The sequence below is a fragment of the Misgurnus anguillicaudatus genome, chromosome 8 (assembly GCF_027580225.2).
Source record: "Misgurnus anguillicaudatus chromosome 8, ASM2758022v2, whole genome shotgun sequence".
NCBI lineage: Eukaryota > Metazoa > Chordata > Actinopteri > Cypriniformes > Cobitidae > Misgurnus > Misgurnus anguillicaudatus.
Window position 1 is genome coordinate 12,390,117 of NC_073344.2, and position 22,694 is coordinate 12,412,810.

At 40.1% G+C, this 22,694-nt stretch overlaps 1 protein-coding gene across 2 annotated transcripts in view; it reads left to right on the forward strand.

Moving 5' to 3' along the window:
- herc2 (HECT and RLD domain containing E3 ubiquitin protein ligase 2) overlaps positions 1-22,694 on the forward strand; it is a 67,429-nt gene that overhangs the window by 24,870 nt on the left and 19,865 nt on the right. The window contains exons 18-58 of one of the 2 annotated variants that reach the window (XM_073870316.1): positions 1,225-1,453; positions 2,007-2,131; positions 2,757-2,933; positions 4,170-4,356; positions 4,452-4,616; positions 4,842-5,027; positions 5,107-5,277; positions 5,349-5,452; positions 5,546-5,693; positions 5,946-6,163; positions 6,469-6,601; positions 6,700-6,827; positions 6,988-7,183; positions 7,257-7,387; positions 7,644-7,817; positions 7,947-8,083; positions 9,462-9,613; positions 9,762-9,953; positions 10,056-10,243; positions 10,339-10,531; positions 11,209-11,391; positions 11,545-11,729; positions 12,125-12,272; positions 13,233-13,429; positions 13,533-13,763; positions 15,047-15,185; positions 15,360-15,506; positions 16,685-16,827; positions 17,202-17,466; positions 17,780-17,922; positions 18,016-18,114; positions 19,147-19,315; positions 19,427-19,552; positions 19,633-19,741; positions 19,822-19,961; positions 20,063-20,253; positions 20,356-20,461; positions 20,560-20,651; positions 20,729-20,904; positions 20,993-21,104; positions 21,347-21,419. In XM_073870316.1, the coding sequence (XP_073726417.1) occupies positions 1,225-1,453; positions 2,007-2,131; positions 2,757-2,933; positions 4,170-4,356; positions 4,452-4,616; positions 4,842-5,027; positions 5,107-5,277; positions 5,349-5,452; positions 5,546-5,693; positions 5,946-6,163; positions 6,469-6,601; positions 6,700-6,827; positions 6,988-7,183; positions 7,257-7,387; positions 7,644-7,817; positions 7,947-8,083; positions 9,462-9,613; positions 9,762-9,953; positions 10,056-10,243; positions 10,339-10,531; positions 11,209-11,391; positions 11,545-11,729; positions 12,125-12,272; positions 13,233-13,429; positions 13,533-13,763; positions 15,047-15,185; positions 15,360-15,506; positions 16,685-16,827; positions 17,202-17,466; positions 17,780-17,922; positions 18,016-18,114; positions 19,147-19,315; positions 19,427-19,552; positions 19,633-19,741; positions 19,822-19,961; positions 20,063-20,253; positions 20,356-20,461; positions 20,560-20,651; positions 20,729-20,904; positions 20,993-21,104; positions 21,347-21,419 (6,508 nt within the window). Of the gene's footprint in view, positions 1-1,224; positions 1,454-2,006; positions 2,132-2,756; positions 2,934-4,169; positions 4,357-4,451; positions 4,617-4,841; positions 5,028-5,106; positions 5,278-5,348; positions 5,453-5,545; positions 5,694-5,945; positions 6,164-6,468; positions 6,602-6,699; positions 6,828-6,987; positions 7,184-7,256; positions 7,388-7,643; positions 7,818-7,946; positions 8,084-9,461; positions 9,614-9,761; positions 9,954-10,055; positions 10,244-10,338; positions 10,532-11,208; positions 11,392-11,544; positions 11,730-12,124; positions 12,273-13,232; positions 13,430-13,532; positions 13,764-15,046; positions 15,186-15,349; positions 15,507-16,684; positions 16,828-17,201; positions 17,467-17,779; positions 17,923-18,015; positions 18,115-19,146; positions 19,316-19,426; positions 19,553-19,632; positions 19,742-19,821; positions 19,962-20,062; positions 20,254-20,355; positions 20,462-20,559; positions 20,652-20,728; positions 20,905-20,992; positions 21,105-21,346; positions 21,420-22,694 lie in introns of both variants that reach the window. The other variant, XM_073870315.1, reaches the window with a different exon arrangement.

A 22,694-nucleotide genomic window follows, 5' to 3' on the forward strand; every position in this document is an offset into this window, starting at 1 on the left:
CTTTTGGTCTGTCTGGCTGTCTTTATTTGTCTGTCGGACTTTTCTATCTATCTTTTCTGTCTGTGGGTCGGTCTGTCTGTCTCTATTTGTCTGTCTGTCTGTTTGTCTCTATTTGTCTGTCTGTCTCTATTTGTCTGCCTGTGGGTCTGTCTGTCTGTCTTTCTTTTCTATCTCTTTTCTGTCTGTCTGTATGTCTGTCTCTATTTGTCTGTCTGTGGGTCTGTCTGACTATCTCTATTTGTCTGTCTGTCTGTCTTTCTGTCTTGTCTATCTATCTTTACTGCCTGTCTGTCTGTCTCTCTTTTGGTCTGTCTGTGGGTCTGTCTGACTATCTCTATTTGTCTGTCTGTCTGTCTGTCTTGTCTATCTATCTTTACTGTCTGTCTGTGGGTCTGTCTGTCCCTCTATTGGTCTGTCTGTAGGTCAGTCTGTCTCTGTTTTGGTCTGTCTGTGGGTCTGTCTGTTTCTCTTTTGGCCTGTCTGTTTCTCTTTTGGCCTGTCTGTTTCTCTTTTGGCCTGTCTGTTTCTCTTTTGGCCTGTCTGTTTCTCTCTCTGTCTGTCTGTGGGTCTGTCTGTCTCTATTTTGGTATGTCTGTGGATCGGTCTGTCTCTCTTGGTCAGTCTGTCTGTGGGTCTGTCCGTCTCTCTTTTGGTCTGTTTGGCTCTCTCTTTTTTTGGTCTGTCTGTCTCTCTCTTTTTTGTTCTGTCTCTCTTTCGTCATGTCTGTGGGTCTGTCTGTCTCTCAATTGGTCTGTCTGTAGGTCAGTCTGTCCTTATTTGGTCTGTTTGTGTGTGTGTCTCTCTTTGTCTTTCTATCTATCTGTCTGTGTCTTTTTTGATCTGTCTGTGGGTGTTTCTATCTTTTCTATCCATCTTTTCTGTCTGTCTGTGGGTCTGTCTGTCTCTCTTTTGGTCTGTCTGTGGGTCTGTCTGTCTCTCTTTTGGTCTGTCTGTGGGTCTGTCTGTCTCTCTTTTGGTCTGTCTGTGGGTCTGTCTGTCTCTCTTTTGGTCTGTCTCTGTCTGTTTCTATTTGTCTGTCTGTTTGTCTCCCTTTGTGTCTGTCTGTCATTTCTATCTTTTCTATCTATTTTTTTCTGTCTGTCGGTGGGTCTGTCTCTTTTGGTCTGTCTGTCTATTAAGCACTGCATTCTCTATGAAACAATTTTTGTGAGATTCTGAAAGTAAGATGTGTTCACCTGGAACTTTTCTTTGTTTTCCCTTTAGCTTCATGCCGCTATCAGTAACCAGGTGGACCCGGAGGAGCTGGGTCTGGGCTTGGGCAGCGGGCTGCTTAATAACCTAAAGCAGACGGTGGTGACGCTGGCCAGTAACGCCGGGGTGTTAAACACTGTTCAGGCAGCCGCCCAGGCTGTGCTCCAGAGTGGCTGGTCAGTGCTACTGCCCACTGCAGAGGAGAGAGCAAGAGCCCTGTCCTCACTGCTGCCCAACACGGGTCAGTGCTGAATCATTCTGTACTCTATTAACCAATTATTCTGTGATGTATTCGTGTTTTTAGTTTCTCTATGTTCAGCGTAAACTTTTGTTTTATCCCCCACACCATTATTCCACCAACATTGAATTGCTGATACCAGGCAGGATGGATTTTTTATTTTTTTATTTTTTAGCTGACAGTAGCAGCACTCAGTGTGGAAAACAAGCAAATATTTTCCTAACAATTTATCACCCTGTCTGTGAAATCCAGACTAAAGTCTCATAATTAAACTATGAGGAGCATCAAACTTTCACTTCAGTCATTTGATTTTTATATGCATTTCAATTTTTGACGTGGCCTTTCTCAGTCAATATTGAAGATATAAAGGTTATATTTTTACCAAATGTTCTTTGCAAAATCATCCTATGTAATGTAAAGAACAGTAAATCACAAAGAGATGACTTTCCACAGTATGAGTAGCTATGTGCAATTATGCAAAAAGTTCTGCAATAAATAGCAGTTTTTTTTAAACACAATGGGGGTCGATGCTTAAAAGCATTTCTGTGTTTTTCAGCGTCTGCTAACGAGATGAGTGTGAGTCCTGGCCGTCGCTTCATGATCGACCTTCTGGTTAGCAGTCTAATGGCAGATGGAGGGCTAGAGTCTGCTCTGAACGCTGCCATCACGGCCGAGATCCAGGTCAGCATGTTTTATTCATCAGCCGCTTCATCATTAATTCACCCTCATATCTAGAAAACACAACAATACTCTGCCCAGAAACTTTTAGAGTGGAAGTGGTTTCATGAGCCATGAGGGGAACAGCCAAACATGACATAAATAGACATCCAGGTGCCAGGATGTTGCATAGACCTTGAATTAATATGCATTACAGAATACAAAAACATGCCTTGTATGAATGGCCTTTGGAGTGACTGGCTTATATTCATTCATAAATAACTGTGTACTACCAACTGCTTTCTAAAGCCAATTTATAAGCATATCATGTGATTAGAAAAGCTTTTGGGTAAAATTAACCAGTCAGTCAGTGGCCGTGGGCGTGGCTTTGTTTGTGTGACGTCACATTAACAAGATAATCAAAACAGCATGTCTAATGAAACTTATTTCATTCACACACTGCCAACACACATTTATGTCTAAACACCTTGTAAAAGTGTATTTTGCATAATATGTGCTCTTTAAATCAGTTTACATACCTAGTATACAGAATGTCATGTTATAAAATATACCAGGCATGAATTCAACACTATTTGAGCTGGGCCGTTCTCAGGTGTACCTCCATTGTTTCTCTCTTTTTCTACACCAGGACATTGAAGCAAAAAAGGAGGCCCAAAAGGAGAAGGAAATCGATGAGCAGGAGGCGAGTGCCTCCACTCTGCATCGCTGCCGCACCACCCTGGACAAAGACCTGATCAACACGGGCATCTACGAGTCTGCCAACAAACAGACCCTCCCATTGGTCCAGCTAGTGCAACAGCTGCTCAGGACCACAGCAACTCACTTTCACTGCATCTGTGTGTCAATGATCCCGAATGCTGCTGAGGTTTAGACACAAAACTTGCTGAAAATGCTTAATGTTGCTTTAAAGGAAAAGTTAACTTTCCTTCCTTCATTCGATTTCCGTAAAGGACATAAAGGGTGCATCCCAATTTAGGGGCTGCGGCCTTCCAAGACCGTATTTGAAGTAGTGATAGACCGATATATCGGCCGGCCGATATATCGGGCCGATATTTGCGAGTTTTATGTGTATCGGCATCGGCCGATACATGGCTGCCGTGTTTGCCGATTTTTCCGGTATAATTTACAGACAGAGTGCTGGAACCCGTAAGCGATTGCAGGTCATGTGACTAAAAACAACCAACCTTTCCACGACAACATTTAAAGCTCGGCTTAACAGCTGATCATAGCTGAACAAAGTGGGGTTTTTTCATCTCTATGGGGCTGTTTCCTGGACAGGGATTAGACTAGTCCTAGACTAAAATAAATGTAAGAACTGTGCAAACTAATAACATCTCTTTTTAACAACATGCCATTTTTTACATAATTTGTATGATGTAAATTGAGTGAGCAAAACCAGTATCGGCTCCAAATATCGGCTCAAGAAAACCGGCAGCCTGTATCGGTCATTGGCTAAGGCTGATGAAACAAAAATCGGCATCGGCACTGAAAAATCCATATCGATCGATCCCTAATTTGAAGGCAAATAACATCACTGGGCCGCGGCAAAGGCTGTCCCAATTCGAGGGCTCCTTCACATCCAAGCCTCCAAATGTGGCCTTTTTTTCCCCTGAAACCAAGGATCTATAGATGTATCCTTCACAGCATTGGCTATCCCAAGATTCAATGCGCGCCTGTGACGCCTGGGTATTTTGAAATATAGATTCAAAACAAAAATAAATATGGAGGAAGATATACATTAAAATGGTCACAAGGATCTTTAAAAGTCTGATAAGTCTCAGCTGTTGTGTCCCGCTGACAAGCGCAGTGGTTGGAAACAGCAAGTGATGCAACTCCCCCCGTATGCTAGACCGTCTCATTTCAGTTCGCTTCGTGGCCTTTAGAGGCTGCTGCCTTCAATTATCGAGCTTTGCCTTTAAAGTCCGCGGCCTTAAAAGGATCCAGACCCTGAATTGGGATCCACCAATATGGTGGCATTTTTGCTGTGAACTATTTCGAACTTGCTTTCGATTCTTGGATCTTACAGTGCATTATGTTTTATAGGAACATTGCCTCACAGACCATAGCACGTTTAAAAGAAGTGGCACGGCGCATTTCAAACTGCCAAGACACCGAGCAGGTCAGCAAGGAGCGCTCGGCCTCTCTGGACCTTCTGCTGCGCTTCCAGCGGCTTCTGGTCTGCAAGCTGTACGTGGGTGTCAATGGCACCATGGGTGTAGGTGGATACAGTGAGTAACCAAAACCAAACTTGAGACCAGATTCAAAGTTGCTTGCTTAGATTTTTTTTTTTTTGACGATTAATTGTAACTCTTAATTGTTGCAGCTCTGAGCCACTCTGAGATTTTGGGAGTGGGGTCTCTGTTAAAGAAGTACATGGCTTTGCTGTGCACACACATCGGGGACATTCTTCCTGTGTCCACCAGCATCGCCCATAACAGTCACCGTCACTTTGCCGAAGTTGCACATGTCATCGAAGGAGACCTTACAGGTAAAATGCTATTTTGCATTTGCATTCATGCATTTTATACAAAGCGACTTAAAGTGCATTACAAGGTATACATTTTATCAGTATATGTGTTCGAACCCACAACCTTTTGCGCTGCTAATGCAATGCTTTACCAATGAGCTTATAGAAGGACACATTTTGTATTGTAACTCAGTCATTATGCAATAAATCCAAATTGGTAAAACGTCCTGTTCCCTCGTTCTCCAGGTGTGTTGTTACCAGAGTTGATCGTATCCATTGTGCTGCTGCTGACCCACGATGCTGCCCTGATGCAGGAGACTGGGTCCATTCCTCTCCTTGCTGCTCTACTTGAACACCTGGATCGTTTCAACCATCTCGCCCCTGGTGCAGAAAGAGAGGACAATGAGGATCTTGCCTGGCCTGGACTCATGGGTACGTGTTATTCTGTCTGCACGCTTTCTTCATAAACTAGAAGATCCGATTGTGTAAGTAATGACCGTTTTTCATACAGGTTTCTTTATCAATGGATCAAGCTCTAAGAACAACGAGGAGGTGTCGCTTATCCGCAAAGCTGATCTGGAGAACCACAACAAGGATGGTGGATTCTGGACCGTCATTGATGGGAAGGTCTATGACATCAAAGACTTCCAGGCTCAGACTCTAACTGGCAGTAGCATCCTTGGTATAAAGATTTTTATTACTTGTTAATAGTTTGTTTTGAAATTATTTGCACAACATGTTTGTTTTCTACAGCCCAGTTCGCAGGAGACGATCCTGTGGTGGCTTTGGAAGCCGCTCTTCAGTTTGAAGACACCAGAGAGTCAATGCAAGCTTTCTGTGTTGGCCAGTACATGGAGGTACTAAATGATGTCTGGCTTGACTTCACTTTTATTATAAGAACGATAAACACCTTTTTTTTCTCTCATTGGCTGTTTCTTATCTTTCTCCAGCCTAACCAGGAGACGGTGACGACACCTGACCTTAGCAGCTTGTCCTCCCCTCTCGTGGATGCTGAGAGGAACCTGGGTCTCCTGTTGGGCTTACATGCCTCCTTTCTGGCTATGAGCACCCCACTTTCTCGCATAGAAATAGAATGTGCCAGTGAGTCTGTTTATTTTTATGTTATGGTATAGCAAAAGTCTATTCTTAACCTCTCCTTAATTTTGTTTACTGTAAGGAAGGAATACTTTTTGCACAACCAATATCAGGATGTATGAATAAAGTAATACTACTCTATCGGTACTAAAGATTAACATGAGAAGAAAGATGCAGAAACAGCGTTTGTTGTGTGAACTTTAAACAGTTGAAACACAAAATTTTCCACATTTATTTCTCTTATGCTTTTTCTTTCCAAATGGCTCCAGTCGTCAATATTTTTCGGTGGTCTGCAGACAAGTCAGATCCACTATAACTATAATGAGGAGAAGGACGAGGACCACTGCAGCTCACCCGGGACCACAACACCAGACAAATCCAAGCTCTACTGCCGAAGAATCACCCTCAGCGATCACGCTCAGCCCTTCCTACAGGCCATCGCTGACAACACCACCCAGGACCACACTGTGAAGGTCATACATTACATTTATGCATTTGCCAGATGCTTTTTTACAAAGCGACTCATGGTGCATTAAAGCTAAATAAATATATAGCTTTAATGCACTGTGAGTCGCTTTATATTTATATATTTATTTTTAAGTATTTGTGTTCCCTGGCGCTTGAACTCGCAACCTTTGCATACTGATTTAACATGTTTTTTTATGTTGAGCTTGTGTAACGGCTATAAATGTGGCTCATCCAATCAGATTTTAGTATCAGATCTGTTTTACTGATGTTTTCAGACGGTTAATGATAGATACTTTTTGTTTCTCCGCAGGACTTCTTATGCCAAATCGAGCGGTGCTGCAAACAGTACCATCTCATCACTCCCATCACTTTCCCACCCGAGCACCCCGTAGAGGAAGTGGGCCGCCTGCTGCTCTGCTGTCTTCTCAAGCACCAAGACCTTGGTAACCTAGCAACTATCATTGACACTTCTTCGTATTTTTTGGGTTTCATCCTGTAAAAATCTTAAGAGATGATTAGGTAATTCTGGTTTCTCACACAGGTCATGTTGCCCTCTCGCTCGTCGATCAATGTGCCTTGGTTGTGGACCAGGGGAAACAAAGGTCGCTCCCCAAATCTGTGATTGATGTGTGTCGAATGGTGTACCAGGCCAAGTGTTCTTTGATTAAAGTGAGCAATAAGAATCTTAAATATTCATTATGATATTGTGCCTGCCACCTTATTATTTAAGCTCTTACGGAGCAGATTTTACATGAAACGTGTCTTATCGTGGTCAGTTGCATTATGACCTCTTCTTTGACCTCTCTTTTATTTCCTGTCTGCGGTGTAGACACATCAAGAGCAGGGACGCTCGTACAAAGAGGTCTGTGCACCGGTGATCGAGAGGTTGCGTTTCCTGTTTAATGAACTCAGGCCTGCGGTCAGTAATGACCTGTCCATCGTGTCCAAACTTAAGCTGCTGAGCTCTCAACCTCGCTGGAAGAGGATCACACAGAAACTTATCAGAGACCGCCGGAAAAAGAGAGGTAAACTGAGTCTTTTCTTTAAGCGTTGTTCAATGTACACTATATCATGTCATGTGTTTGATGTTTTTCACAGTGCTTAAAAAGTCAGAGTCGACTGACCTAGAGGAGTGTAAGTTGGAGAGGGAAGGGACCAATGAGGAGCCACCTGCACCGATAAGCCCCGCCCCTGTGGACAAAAAGCAAACCACTGTCAAAGCCCCAAAGGTTTGCTGTCTCCCTTAACGCTATGCACTTGGCCATTTTTTTTCACTGAACTTATTAAATTATGCATGATATCATGCACGCATATCTGATGAGAGTATATCAGCTGTGGTGTGCGCTATAAATAACTGGCATGTCTGGCCCTAAGATCTGGGTTATACAGTCACACTTCTATCAAAAGACTTAAAATACTTTTTTTACTAGATCATTTCTTTTATGAAGTCTATTTTTTTGTGTGTTTATGTTTTGTGTGTGGCAGGATAAGTGGCAGCCTCTGCTTAACACCATAGGCAGTGTTCAGAAGTATCGCTGGCTTCGGCACAGCGTCCAAGGCTCCTTCTCTCAGTCCAGCCTCATGAGCACCATCGTAGAGTTTGCTCTGAAAGAGGAGCCGCTGGATGTGGAGAAGATGAGGAAGTGCCTCCTAAAACAGGTAGTTAAACTAAAGTTCACAAACCTCTGAAAATGCTGTATGTTTTTGTAAGGAATTAAAGTTATAGAACAACACTGACGTGACAGAAAGGTTATAATGGTTTGGACATCTTCTCACTTTTGTGTTCAGCTGGAGCGCGCTGAGGTCAGGCTGGAGGGTATAGACACCATGCTGAAGCTGGCGTCCAAAAGCTTCCTCCTGCCCTCTGTACAGTACGCCATGCTCTGCGGGTGGCAAAGAGTCATTCCTGAAGGGACTGATATTGGGTAGGTAAAAAATAAACATGCTGATGTACTGTATAAACTATACTGAATTAAAGGAATATTCCATTTTCTTAAAAGAAAAATCCAGATAATTTACTCACCACCATGTCATCCAAAATGTTGATGTCTTTCTTTGTTCAGTCGAGAAGAAATTATGTTTTTTGAGGAAAACATTGCAGGATTTTTCTCATTTTAATGGACTTTAATAGAGCCCAACATTTAATACTTAACTCAACACTTAACAGTTTTTTTCAACGGAGTTTCAAAGGTCTATAAACAATCCCAAACGGATTACGGATGAAGCAATTACATAATCGCCAAAAGCAATTACAGCTGTCTGTTTGTGCTTATTTATGTGCTTTTCGTCAGTATGTTTGGGCAACAAATTTAGTGGTGAATCAAAGATAATAAACATGTCCTATTCATTTTGGATTTTTTTACTAACAACATAACATCCAAAACTAAATAATGTAATGTAAATAACAAATAATTATGGAAGTTTAGAATTTACCATGCAGCTGCTTTAGAAAGTTATAAGGGTCAGTGATAAAAAAGGTTTGGCAAGATAAGAAATTCAATAAAAAAAGCTTGTTTTAAAAGCATGCATCAGGTTTATTTCAATGCACAGTGTATTTATGTAAATGTTATGCAATAAAAAATTACATTTGCACCATTTTTATGAAAGTTAAGACCTGAAAATGTCAAATGGTGTAACCGACAATTGCGCCACAGAATGAGAAATATAAATATTTTATCCACATTGATGGCATGTAAGCGTAATCATAAAAAAAATCAATTTAATATAATTTTATTAGTTATTTCTAAATGTAAATTGTAATGCGTTTTTGTAATATTTGTTCTGACATATGCTGAAAACAGCTCTGTTTTCTAAATAATCTTTGACACATGTAAAAATGTATGTAAAAAAATCATATTACACCAAACTAGATGATTATATTTTATTCAACATAATTTTTGTGAATATATTTATATTTTCATTTTAAAAAATACTAGTTACACCAAATGACACAGACCGGTAATGCCACAATGACATTTTTGCAATTATTCCCAAATATTCTTTCAAAATGAAATAAAAACAGAAATTTTAGACTTGGGCCTCAAAAAAGAGAATGTATGCAAGAAATTTATTTTGAAATTTTAACCTTTTTACATTTAATTTATCCATATGAACACAAAATAATTAACCTCACGTCATTGACCCATAAACATTTCAAAACTTCAATGTAAAACCTATTATTTGACGATAATAATCACACAATTAGAATATCGAGGTGAATATTATGAATTTTTTCATAATCGTTCAGCCCTAGTTCATATAAAATATAAACATTGTTTTTATTCTGATGCATTTTCTACATAGGGAGCCACTGTCGGACTGTCTGAAGGATGTAGATCTGATTCCCCCATTTAACCGCATGCTTTTGGAAGTCACTTTTGGGAAGCTCTATGCGTGGTCCATCCAGAATGTCCGCAACATTCTGCTGGAGGCCAGCGGCAAGTTTAAAGAGCTGGGTATGAGTCATTAAATCCTAACAATGTTAATTCAAATAAGTTCCTGATTATTGATTTATAATAGATATCAAGATTTCATGTGTGTAAATACTTAATGTGTTTAATTTTGTATTGATTAAAGCCGTTATTGTATCTGCTTCACATCCAGGTGTGCAGCCAGTACCTCTGCAAACCATCACTAATGAGAACCCAGCGGGCCCCAGTCTGGGTACCATCCCTCAGGCACGCTTCCTGCTTGCCATGCTTCACATGCTCACTCTCAAACATGGAGCCAACAGCCTGAGCTTGCTGCTGAACTCTGGCATCCTCGCCCTCACTCAAAGCGTTCTCCGGCTCATCGGTCAGCACCTATTTTAGTCCAATTGGCGAAGATAACTTCAAAAATGTACTTGATTAGATGTAAGCCTTTTTTTTTCTTTTGGTTTGTTCTTCTGTTGCACAGGTCCCAGCTCTGACAGCATTGACGAGGAGCTGAGCTCTGCAGTTCATGGGGGATCTGCGACAGTTCTCGAGGAGTCCAGGAAAGAAACGGCCCCCACCCCTCTTCCTGCCTCCGGCCCTGAGCTGGCTGCTATGATGAAGATCGGCACTAGGGTGATGAGAGGACCTGACTGGAAATGGGGTGACCAGGTGAGATGAATTCTTCTTCATTCAAAAGGTGAATGTGGCATTAAACAGTTTAGCATTGAAGAGTCTTGACCATGTGCCTGTATGCTGTGTGTTAGGATGGTCCACCACCGGGGCTGGGGCGTGTGATTGGGGAATTGGGAGAAGATGGCTGGATTCGAGTCCAGTGGGACACCAGCAGCACCAACTCCTACAGGATGGGCAAAGAGGGCAAGTATGACCTTAAACTGGCTGAGCCGCCACCTGCCACCCAACCCACCACGGAAGACTCGGACACTGAGGATGACACAGGTAAGTGCTCTAGTTGAAAATCGCATAAATGAGAGCATAAATATTAGGTGTCTACTGCCCTGCCCTATTGAGGCAGTTTCCCAGACAGGGTTTATCCTAGTCCCAGAATAAAGTCAGGGTTCCCACGGGTCTATGTATTATATATTTGTCTTTTTTGACACAACGTATACCTAATTTACGTTATGGCAATATGCAAAAAGGAATGCATCTGTTTCCCCCGCATACTTGATACATCTTGCTTGTGTATTGTATATAGGGGGTTTCCAAACTTTTTCAACCCAACCAATAATCTCTAGACCCACAATTTTTTACAAATAGAAAGTACTGAAAGGGAACAAATGGTCTTCTACCATGCCATGTTGATTTATGGGTCAATTACAAGTAATAACGTAATGTCTTATATAATAAAAGAGGAAATCCTGAAATCGGAATTTTAAGGATTTTAGAAATTGTTTTTTTTGTAAATTGAATGTTGGAGAAATAAGTGATTAAAATTGTTTATTTTCCAGGCAATTACACTTTCTAGATATTTTAAGTCCCACAAAAATGTAATTGAATTTTAAAAATGTAAAACATGTTTTTCATAGCAAGGATGTGTTTAGATCAAGTTGATGGATGTGGACAGAATCTCTCTTTGACTCTTAACGCTTTCTCTCTCTCTCTGTGGTGTCTCTCAGAAGGAGAAGTTGTGGAGAAGATTGCTCACCCGACTGCCATCATGTTGACCAGTACAGTTAACCTGTTAAAAACGCTGTCTCTGTCCTCGGGCATACATGCTGGCGTGATGCAGACGGAGGCCGTTAGCACCCTCTGTGGTCTCCTCAGGATACTGGTGGAGAGCGGAGCCAATGATAAAACTGGTAACTTGGCCTTGGATATCACAATATTCGGTTCATATAAAGTGGTCTACATGAAAACCTTTTCAGTATTTAGTTGTAACAAAATAAAAATGGTAAAACTGGAAAAAAAACTGCGTGTTTTGTTATATATTCCTCCTTCCCTCTCTTTCTCAGGTTGTTCCTCTCATAAGCTGGTGGCTCGTGAACAGCACAGGAGCTGGTGCACTCTGGGATTTATTCGCAGTATAGCACTTATGCCTCAGATGTGCAGTACTCTAAGCTCGGTACCCTGGATTAATGTACTCATACGTATCGTGGAGGGCCACCAGTCCTTCACTGCAGTAACACTACAGAGACAGGTACTAGCCTAACACCATAACAGTGTTTAAAATGGCAAACTACCATCCTACCCATCAATATTGTGAAATGGTGCATGATCTGGATAGTATGTAATATATAGTTATTTGCGTACTTTTTGTAGTATCTCACTATGCAATGCACATAAGTTTACCCTCCGTTTCCAATGTGGCAAATGCCATTTGTATGTTTCTTGACTGCACACAGCATATGCTGCACAGGAAACAGTACGCCAGTATTTAATTCTGGACACCGATCTTTTAGTTTATTTGTGGTGTAAATGCAATCTTATAACTTTAATGAGTGGCATGGGGTTAAAGTTAGCACATTCTTTAGTTATGCTAACAGGATCCCGACAGTGTCAAATATTAAAACACTTTCCCTCGCTCCCTGGCAGATTCTTGCCCTGCGGCTGCTACAGGCAGTGTTACCATCCTGGGATAAAACGGAGCGCTCGCAGGATATGAAATTCCTGGTGGAAAAACTCTTCGGTTTCCTGGGCAGTCTGCTCAGCACTTGTTCCTCAGATCTTCCTCTCCTCAGAGGTACTGTGTATTTACTTTGTCAATAGCAAGGAAAGAGTTAATAAACACAGTATATTTAATAAGCAAATTTTCTTGTCAATTTAAAGAAAATGCTTCCCAGCCAAAGACGCGTTTTTACAGCAATCTATATTTCCACTATTATGCACTAGGTGGTGCTCTTACCCAACTTATAAAAAACTGAGAATATATGGATCCAAAAGCAGTAAATACTCTGAATCTTATCATCTCTAACAAAAGTCCTTGCAATTATTAGCTTTTTGTTTCAAAATTGGTATTTTTAAGAAAGATGATGATCTGTTCTTTTATGTGATATATTGTATGTTTATCAGTGGCGGCCGCTGACTCCTTTTTTTCGTCGGCGTTTGATGCGAAGTTTGTCACAACGTGTATGTAGTCCGTCATGTGCGGTTCCTTATTTCAAAATATGTGTTCTGCGCGCCGAGTGATCCTGTGTGCATCACGTGTCTTGTCAAAATAAGTGCCTGCTGCAGATGCGTCTAAAGGGTTTATTATAAAAGAGACGCTCGCGTTTGCCAGATACTCACATAATCTCATGTGTAATCAGAGTTTAGTGTTAAGGGAGTGTCTTGCGTGTATTTTGTAAACATGAGCGTTTCTTTTATCATAAACTGTTTTGACGCGTGTGCAGCAGGCACTTATTTTGACAAAACATGTGATGCACATGGTCCACATGAAGCAACAAAGACACATTTTGAAAACGCAAGCAACACACATGATGCTCCGAACACTTATTTTGAATTTGCGCCCCTCGGATGAGCAGTCACGAGCCGCCACTGATGTTTATATATTTAAAGAAGGCATTAGACTTTTGTGAAAATCATAAAAAATGCCGGGGCTGGCTGGCAACTTAAAAAAAATCTTCTGGGGAAATAAGTCCTTTTTCTACTATTATACTCTTTGAGCCCTTGTTTATTTTGTTTTGTATTTTGTGCTTTACAGAAGGATCTTTGCGTAGGAGGAAGTCCCGCCCACAAGCATCTCTGACAGCCACTCACAGCAGTACCCTAGCAGAGGAAATAGTCGCCGTACTGCGTACACTTCACTCCCTCAACCAATGGAATGGTCTCATTAACGAATACATTAACTCCCAGCTCAGTGGTATCGGTGACGTCATGGCAGGCAGACACATGGAAGCAGTATGACTCTGAATTTTAATGTGGTTTTGCATTTATTATCTAACTACAAAAAAAAATTGATTCAGCAGATTGAACTTTGTTGTTGTTTTACCCTCCTTTTCAGGCTGTGCTTGAAGACTACCTCCCCAATGCAGAAGCCCCAGCAGTGGGCAGTCTGATGGCTGTCTTAGCAGTCATCGGAGGGATCGATGGGCGTCTGCGTCTGGGTGGACCTGTTGTTCATGAGGAATACGGAGAGGGGACCGTGACTCGCATCACGCCTAAAGGACGAATCACTGTGCAGTTCCACGAGATGAGGACCTGTAAAATTTGTCTGCTCAGCCAGCTCAAACCGGTACATATGCTCCACCACGCAGGGTACACATGGGCAGCAGACTGTAATTTGTGGAATAACAAAAAAATGCCTCCATTTGGCAATTGGATGGCAGGATGCCATGACCTTGATTTGTAAAACTATAGTGCACTTGCTAAAAGACTTTTTGCATTAAAGAGACACTCCACTTTTTTTGAAAATATGCTCATTTTCCAGCTCCCCTAGGATCCATTTGGAATCCATTCAGCTGATCTCTGGGTCTGGCGGTACCACTTTCAGCATAGCTTAGCATAATCCATTGAATCTGATTAGATCATTAGCATCGCGCTAAAAATAACAAAAGAGTTTCAGTATTTTTACCCATTTAATACTTGACTCTTCTGTAGTTACATTGTGTACTAAGACCGACAGAAAGTTAAAAGTTGCCGATTTTCTAGGCAGATATGGCTAGGGACTATACTCCCATTCTGGCGTAATACTCAAGGACGTTGCTGCCGTAACATGGCTGCAGCAGGTGCAAAGATACAATGCAGCGCCTGAAAATAGTCCCATGCTATTGAAAGTAAGCAAGGGGCCATGTTACAGCAGCAAAGTACTTAATTATTACGCCAGAAAGTGAGTATAGTTCCTAGCCATGTCGGCCTAGAAAATCTTTTTATTTTCCGTCGGTCTTAGTACACGATGTAACTACAGAAGAGTCAAGTTTTAAATAGGAAAAATATCGAAACTTTTTGGTTATTTTTAGCGTGATGCTAATGGTCTAATCAGATTCAATGGATTATGCTAAGCTATGCTAAAAGTGCTAGCGCCAGACCTGGAGATCAGATAAATAGATTCCAAAACGGTAAAAATCAAATGTTTTACTCTAGGGGAGCTGGAAAATTAGCATATTTTCAAAAAATCCCTTTAAGGGGATAGTTCACCCAAAAATATACTCATTTAGCATCATGTAGATCTAAACCCGTATGAGTTTCTTTATTCTGTTGAACACAAAAGATGATATTTTGATAAATCATGGTAACCACACAGTTAACGGCACCCTTTGACTTCCGTAGTATTTGATTTTCCTACTATGAAACAGGATTTGATTTACATGAGAGCGAGTAAATGACCGAATTTTCATTTTTGGGTGAACTATCTCTTTAATAATATTTAATAATATGATACAGAATTACAGTAATACAGTGTAATCCATGAATTCCATGCATAACATTTGCAAAGAAACCGTATGAATGCCATTTATATGCTGCATATTTGTTTTTGACTCATTGTGCCGTATGTTTTCTCTCTGGATTTCTTTGAAGCTCCACATGATTCCCTTTAGCATCCAGAACCTTCCTTTCACTGACCCCATGCTCACTGTTTGGGCTCAGCTGGTCAACTTAGCAGGAAGCAAGTTGGAGAAGCAACGCATGAAGAAATCCCTAAGCAGAGGACTTACAGGTACTTCATATAACCTAACTTATCATGTTGTGATTTATGAAAAGACAGGTCTTGATTGTCAGCAGTCTTCCCAGTTTATCATGCCTTGTTTCAAACAAAAATAAATATGAATAATTGTGAAACAGATGTGTATATATAAAGAGAATTTGTCTGTTGCGTGTGTTGTCCTTACAGCAGATCAGGTGGATGTGCATTTGTTACGGTGTCAGCAGCTTAGGCTATACATCTTGAAAGCAGCGCGGGCTCTCTTGTCCCACCAGGACAAACTTCGGCAGATCCTCTCTCAGCCAGCTGTTGTAGATGTCAGCCCTAACCCACCAGGTAAGACCAGAATCATTTATTCTGCAAGACTCATAGAGCCTCTTTTGTCTGTTTGTGGATTTGTTTTGTTTGTCATTTTGTTTCGTTTGTCTCGTTGATGTCTGCCTGTCTCTGTTTTGTTATTTTTTATTATCCGTTTGTTTTTGTGACCATTATCAAACTCTGGTCTCTCAAGGGTAAACAGGGTGGTATCCATGCTGAAATGTTATAAAGGTCATAGCTCAGTAATAAGTCAGGGCTTTTAGGAAGAGGGATGGACGTCGGGTAAGTGACTATAATGAATGCCCTCGCATTGACTTTCAAAAGAATCAATAACGTGCCGTGTTTATGGACACGTTTCATTATGCTGTTTGCAACAACTTTCTGTTTTATCACTTTGCCGCCCTCTGTTGTTCATATGTAGAATTTGCTCTGGTGGTCTTGATTTCTTTTTTTTCTCTATTTTATCCTTCTTTATGTTAAAGGAACACTAAATTTTTTTTATATGCACATTTTTTTATATGCTAAGCTATGCTAAAAGTGCTAGCGACAGACCCGGATATCGGCTGAATGTATAATAATTATGTATAAATACACACACAGACACGCATGTATTTAATTAAGAAACATTTGCATGTGTATATACATGTTTATATTTATATATAATTTATATTATATATAAATATAAATATTTATTATATTAATATATTTTTTTCTTAAAATTCTACGTGTGTGTGTGTATTTATATATACATAATTATTATACACAGTACACACACATATATTATGTAAACAAAAACTTTTATTCTGCAAACGATTAGTCGTGACTAATCGTGAGGCAGCACTAAAAAATCTAATGTTTATCTCTAGGGAAGCAGGAAAATTAGCATATTTTTAATTTTTTAAAATAGTGTATCTTTAAGAGCGCACATGCAAAACCCACTAACTGCGTCTGGCATAATTTCTTGTTTGTTACCGTTTTAAAGGCAGAATCCATTAAGAGTCTGATGGGTGGGATTAAAGTATTTGATGAATGTATAGGACGTGTCGAGAGCATTCGGTTAATATTATTATCAGATTTTTGACAGAGGTGGCATTTAGCAGCTTTTGCATCTTCATGTGTAATGTGTCTCACACAACAGCTCCCAATCACAGCCTGTTTTACTTGACAGTCACATCATTTGTGCTTGTTGTGTTCAGAGGATCAATGCGCGTCTTCTCCTGATGTGGCCGATTTGTCTCCTGAGGGTCCGCAGCCCCCTCTTATCCTCCTCCAGCAGCTACTATCTGCATCCACTCAACCTTCTCCAATTAAAGCCATCTTCCACCGGCAGGAACTGGAGGCAGAGAATCTGTTTAAAATTATTTACCACTTATCAATGTGAAGGTTTGGTAGTTTTGAACAATTACAAAATATTTACGCAGAAACTTTTATTTACAGTTTATTTAATGTACATTTTACCATATTATGTATGCTTAGGGATTCAAACCTATGATCATCAAAATTAAAATGAGCTCCATGTACTTACATCTTGTAAAGTATACGCACAACACAAGAAATACAAAAAATTGAAAATAGTTTAATCACAATCTTGGATGAGGCTTTTCGAACCGTTCTCAAAACATACCGTGGTGATTGCTTGTGAATTTCCTCAGATCTTTATTCTACACCACCGAAACTCCACCATTTATTTCCTGAATGGTTTGTGTGTTTTAGGCAGCGGCTCTGGCTGTGTGTCAGTACCTGGCGGTTGAATCCACACACCCGTCGTCTCCTCTGTTCGAGGACAGCAGCTCCAGTGAAGCCACCACACCTGTCACCGTGCAGCACATGCGCCCACCAAGGCAGAAGAAACACAAGACCTCACCTGTGCCTCCTGTTCCCATTGTCCTACAGCTGATGGATATGGGCTTCCAGAGGAAAAACATTGAGTTTGCCCTTAAATCCCTGTCTGGAACTACAGGAACATCTGGAACACCAGGTAATGCAAGCATCAGGTTACTTTGAATTGTCCTACATTGCATTGTTTTGGTATATTTTCTGGTTTAACTGGCTGAAATACAAGAATGACACAACGACTCATGTATACAAAAATGTATGGGTTTCTAAATAAGTGGTATTTATAATAAGTATAAATTTTTCCTAATAGACAATTGAGTTTGTGCAAGTAGCATAGAAATGCTATTTTCTCATAGTAACGTGGTTTTACCGTCTGTAGCCAAACCGAGCCAAATAGCTGCATGTATGAAATGATTAATGTATTTTGATTAAATGCATGTTTGTTTGGGTTTTAGGTGTGGAGGCTTTGGTGGGCTGGTTGTTGGACCATCCAGATGTTCACATTACAGATCTGTCAGATGCTGATACTGTATCAGATGAGTACTCTGATGAAGAAGTGCTGGAGGAGCTTGAGGAACCTGAGCCCGCCTTTCCTGTAGTGCGTGTAATTGCATACATGTACACACACAGCAGCTTTGAGGTATAGACTCTTTTGTTAACGATAATGACGAGTTCTTCTCTTGCATATCAGCCTCCTGGAGTCGTGGTTACTGAGAGTCAGACGTTTAAAAAGAGGTCGGATTTCCAAAGCAATGACGATTATGCTGTGTACGTGAGAGAAAATATCCAGGTAAGAAGCCTCATTATCAAAAATATATTTTTAATTGTCTTTAACGATGTCTTGCTGTCAAGATAAAAAATGGTTTTCATAAACCTTTAGGTGATGTCACACACACAATTTCCATGCTTTTTACAATCTGTTGTTTAAACCCTTTAATTAAACAAAATTACAAGAAAGATTCAAAACAGATACAAAGATACAATTGAAGTACAATTTTATATAAGGTTAGTAAAAATTTAAAAGCTTATTTATTATAATTTTTAAATGTATTTTTATCAACATGATCTCATGGAAAAGCGTGTTATATCTACACAAAATTGTATCAATTTATTTGTGTTCATGGCACGAAATTCAGCTCTTTTTACGTGCCTTGACTACGAATGTCTTTTTCGTGACACAAATTTCCATAAATAGTTTCTTGTGTCCGTGGCACGACTTTCTTTTTCGTGTCATTTATTGTCCCCCCCCCTATTTTTAAATTATTGTTGCTTGGGGTTAGAGTTTGGGTTAGGATGTCTAAAAATGTAACAAAGTGATTCTAACCCCAAGGGACAATGGTAAGAAAATGGGGAAAAAACTATTAGAAAACAATACATAAAATGAAATAAAAAAGATAGTCGAAAAACTATTTATAGAAAGACTGTCAAGAAAAGACATTCATGCTCAAGGCACGTAAAAAAGCTGAATTTTGTGCTATGCACACAAATAAATTGATAAAAATTTGCCATGACTATAACACGACTTTCCGTGCGATCAGTCTGATTTTTATACTGTCTGTAACCTAAGTTTGATATATTTTTCTTAAACAACGTTGTAAAAAACACTTGAAAATATACATAAATTTTTTTACGTCGTTTTGCTTCTCCTTAAATTGTCTAAAATGTTTGGATATTAAATGTGAAAATCAAGGAAAAAGTAGTCATTCAGGACTACATGTAAAACTAATATTGTATTTTTCTCAGTGTGCTTTGTAGCGCAGTTAGTGTGATCACATATATTGGTGTCTGAGATGAACTGTTCTGAGGCCTGTGTGTGGTTTAGGTGGGCATGATGGTGCGATGCTGCAGGACGTATGAGGAAGTGTATGAAGGAGATGTGGGAAAAGTGATCAAACTGGACAGAGATGGTTTGCATGATCTGAACGTGCAATGTGATTGGCAGCAGAAGGGAGGAACTTACTGGGTCCGTTACATCCACACTGAGCTGCTTGGTAATTTTTTTTCCATACTCTTAAAACATGAAATGACTATAGTAGACAATAATTGAATGAAACCAATGATATTATTTCTCAATCAATGTTTTTCCCCTCTGTATCTTTTAGGGTTTCCTCCTCAGAGTTCTCCGTCTCACATAAAGATTGGTGATAAAGTGCGAGTGAAACCTTCGGTTACGACGCCAAAGTACAAGTGGGGATCTGTCACTCACAGAAGTGTGGGTGTGGTCAAAGGTAAAATATGACGTAAAGACACTTATTTTGCTCATGGTACTGTCTCTGTATAGTCTAAATGTGAATGTGTGTGTGTCCAGCTTTCAGTGCCAATGGGAAAGATGTAATCGTGGACTTTCCTCAGCAGTCGCATTGGACTGGATTGCTGTCAGAGATGGAGCTTGTGCCCAGTGTGCATCCTGGTGTCAGGTTTGTATTAAGTGCAGACAAACAAGAGCATAAAACATAACAAAAGCATCCTAGCTTTACATTTTCACTTGTGACTTTAGGTGTGATGGATGTCAGATGTTCCCCATAAACGGTCCCAGGTTTAAGTGTCGAGGCTGTGACGACTTTGACTTTTGCGAGAGCTGCTTCAAGACCCGTAAACACAACCTCAGACATTCATTCGGACGAATAAACGAACCCGGTTGGTCTCAAACTCGAAAACATGCTATGCAAGATATTCAAATACCATGTCTCCATTTGTTTCTGTGCTCTTTGAGATAACCCTTGAACTCTGACCCTTAGGTCAGTCACCCACATTCAGTGGGCGTTCAGGTAAGCAACTTAAGAGGCATCACAGCAGTCAACGTGGCATGCTGATCGATGAGTGGTCCAGAGTGGTGAAGAACCTCAGCGTTTCGTCCTCCATCAACCAGGCGTCTCGGCTCATAGACTGCGGAGAGCAATGCTGGCAGTCATCGGGCTCTCAGGGGAAGGTTAGTCTAAAAACAGATGTGTTCCCATTTATTTACGCTTCAGTTTGATAATAATGGCTACGATCGTGCTGGCTTTTGTTTGAACCCCACATTTTTTATCAGCACTGGATCAGATTGGAGCTTTTCCCAGATATTCTGGTCCACAGACTTAAAATGATCGTGGACCCAGCTGACAGTAGCTACATGCCTTCTCTAGTGGTGGTATCAGGTAAAAAAAAACATTGACGTATATGCAGTTGAACACTCTCAGGTCATTGGTCGATATTTTTTATGTGGGTACCTTTCTCAACGTTGGTTTTCTTTTAGGTGGAAGCTCTTTGAATAACCTGATCGAGTTAAAGACCATCAATATCAATCCAACAGATACTGCCGTATCTTTACTCAACGACTGCACAGAGGTTGGTTTGAAATGGGCTTACAAATGCCTTTCTTTGGCCTCTTTTATTATATCATGTTTGTTTGTGGGTTTGTTTAGTATCATAGGTATATTGAGATCGCCATAAAACAGTGCAGGAGTTCAGGTATTGACTGTAAGATCCACGGCTTGAGTATAATGGGCCGTGTTCGCGCTGAAGATGAAGATCTGGCAACCGTGCCTTTCCTGGCATCTGACAATGAGGAGGAGGAAGATGAAAAGACTGCAACTGGAAGGTGTGTGTGATGGTTCTCTAAACAAGGTAATGCACTGGTGGATTGCAAAGATTTTAAGTCACCAGTTTCTTTTTATTTCTCAAAACAGTCTTTCCAGAAAGAGATCTGCTGGTCTAGAGTCTGCTGCCACCATTAGAACCAAAGTCTTTGTTTGGGGTCTCAATGATAAAGATCAGCTTGGAGGACTTAAGGGGTCCAAGGTCAGTAATGTGTCAAACTGCAAACGTTTTTGGTTTTGTTATCGGTGCACACTTATCTATAGAATAAGTCTATAGAATTTACCCATTTCTAAATGTTTTAAATGCCTTTTTATAAGAAACATTTTCTGTAATGGCCCGGTTGTTTGGTAGTATAACCTTTCTATTAGATATGGCTTGTAATCTTTATAAAAAGACAAATCACAGTTGAAATGTTTCACCTTGTGTCCTTTATTGTGTCTCAGATAAAAGTCCCATCGTTCTCCGAGACCTTGTCTGCTCTGAATGTAGTGCAGGTGGCTGGAGGCTCTAAAAGTCTGTTTGCTGGTGAGTTATTGTGCTTTAAAAGTGCACCTGCAAGTCTTTGTGTAAAAGAAACTGTGAACCTTGATAAAGAATCAAGTTGAAATTCACTGTAAATTAAAGGGATAGTTCACTAAAAAAGGAAAGTTCGGTCATCATTAATGCGTCCATAACACGTGCTGTTTCTGCGTATCTGATGTTAATCTGGAGTACCTATAGAGTAGTATTACATATCTCCAAAAAGTCTTTAGTTTTATCAGATTTATAAAAGACAGATTAACTATACCGATAACATACAAAAAATTCGGATGGAGGAGTTACTAGCTGCGGGAGGAGCGAGTCACCAGTCAACACTTTATACGACACTGACTGGATAACTTATGATTCGCTATATAAGTTTGTGTGGTTTATATAATATGCACTTGCGCGCCTAATTCCAACATAAGACAGAAGTCTTACTTACCGCATGCAACTCATGACCCAGTTAGGACTTTTCAGTGAAATCCAGCGGTAAACATACACACACGCAAAACTCCGTTGCTACCCCAGATAAACAAACTATATACATAATGCTGGCTTTCTTCTCCTTGCATCCAAAAACACACTTTTGAGTGTTGATATAAAGCAAAGTTGTCGCGTGAAATGATGCCTGTAACTTCGGCTCTTGCTTTCCCGCTGATTGATGTGTGGGCGTGGTTTTCCGTGGGAAGTGCCCATAAAAAAGTGATGCGTATAGCTTACCCCTGAAACCCTTAATCGAAAAATACTCTCCCAAACTTGTATGAACCCAGGCCAAGTGCATTCGGCACAGAACTCTTTAACACCTCCTACTGCTTTTTTGACACTTTGCATTTGTTTAGCATGAGGAAACCAACTCTTAAACTGTGTTAATAAGTCAGAATGCTTGAAATACCGTTGAAGTTATTCCAAACCTGTTTCTATTTCTATGTCCTGCTGAATACAATGAAGGATATTTTGAAGAACATTTTAACCAAACAGAGCTGGGGCACCATTGACTTCCATATTAGAAGAAAATAATAATATTGAATAGTGAGCTGAATAGAGCTGATCAAAAAGATTTGCTATTCTAATATGTTGGAACTGATTTTGACTACGATTTATGTTGTTTATGTTTAATAAACTTGACTAGTTTTACTATAATGCTGTGCTACTGCTAAGCTAAATTGTTAATTAATAATAGGCTACATAATCAAATAATAAAAAATTAAAGAAAGTATATTTTTGTTGATAAAAAAACATAATAAAACTGAAGAGAACAGCATTTGATTA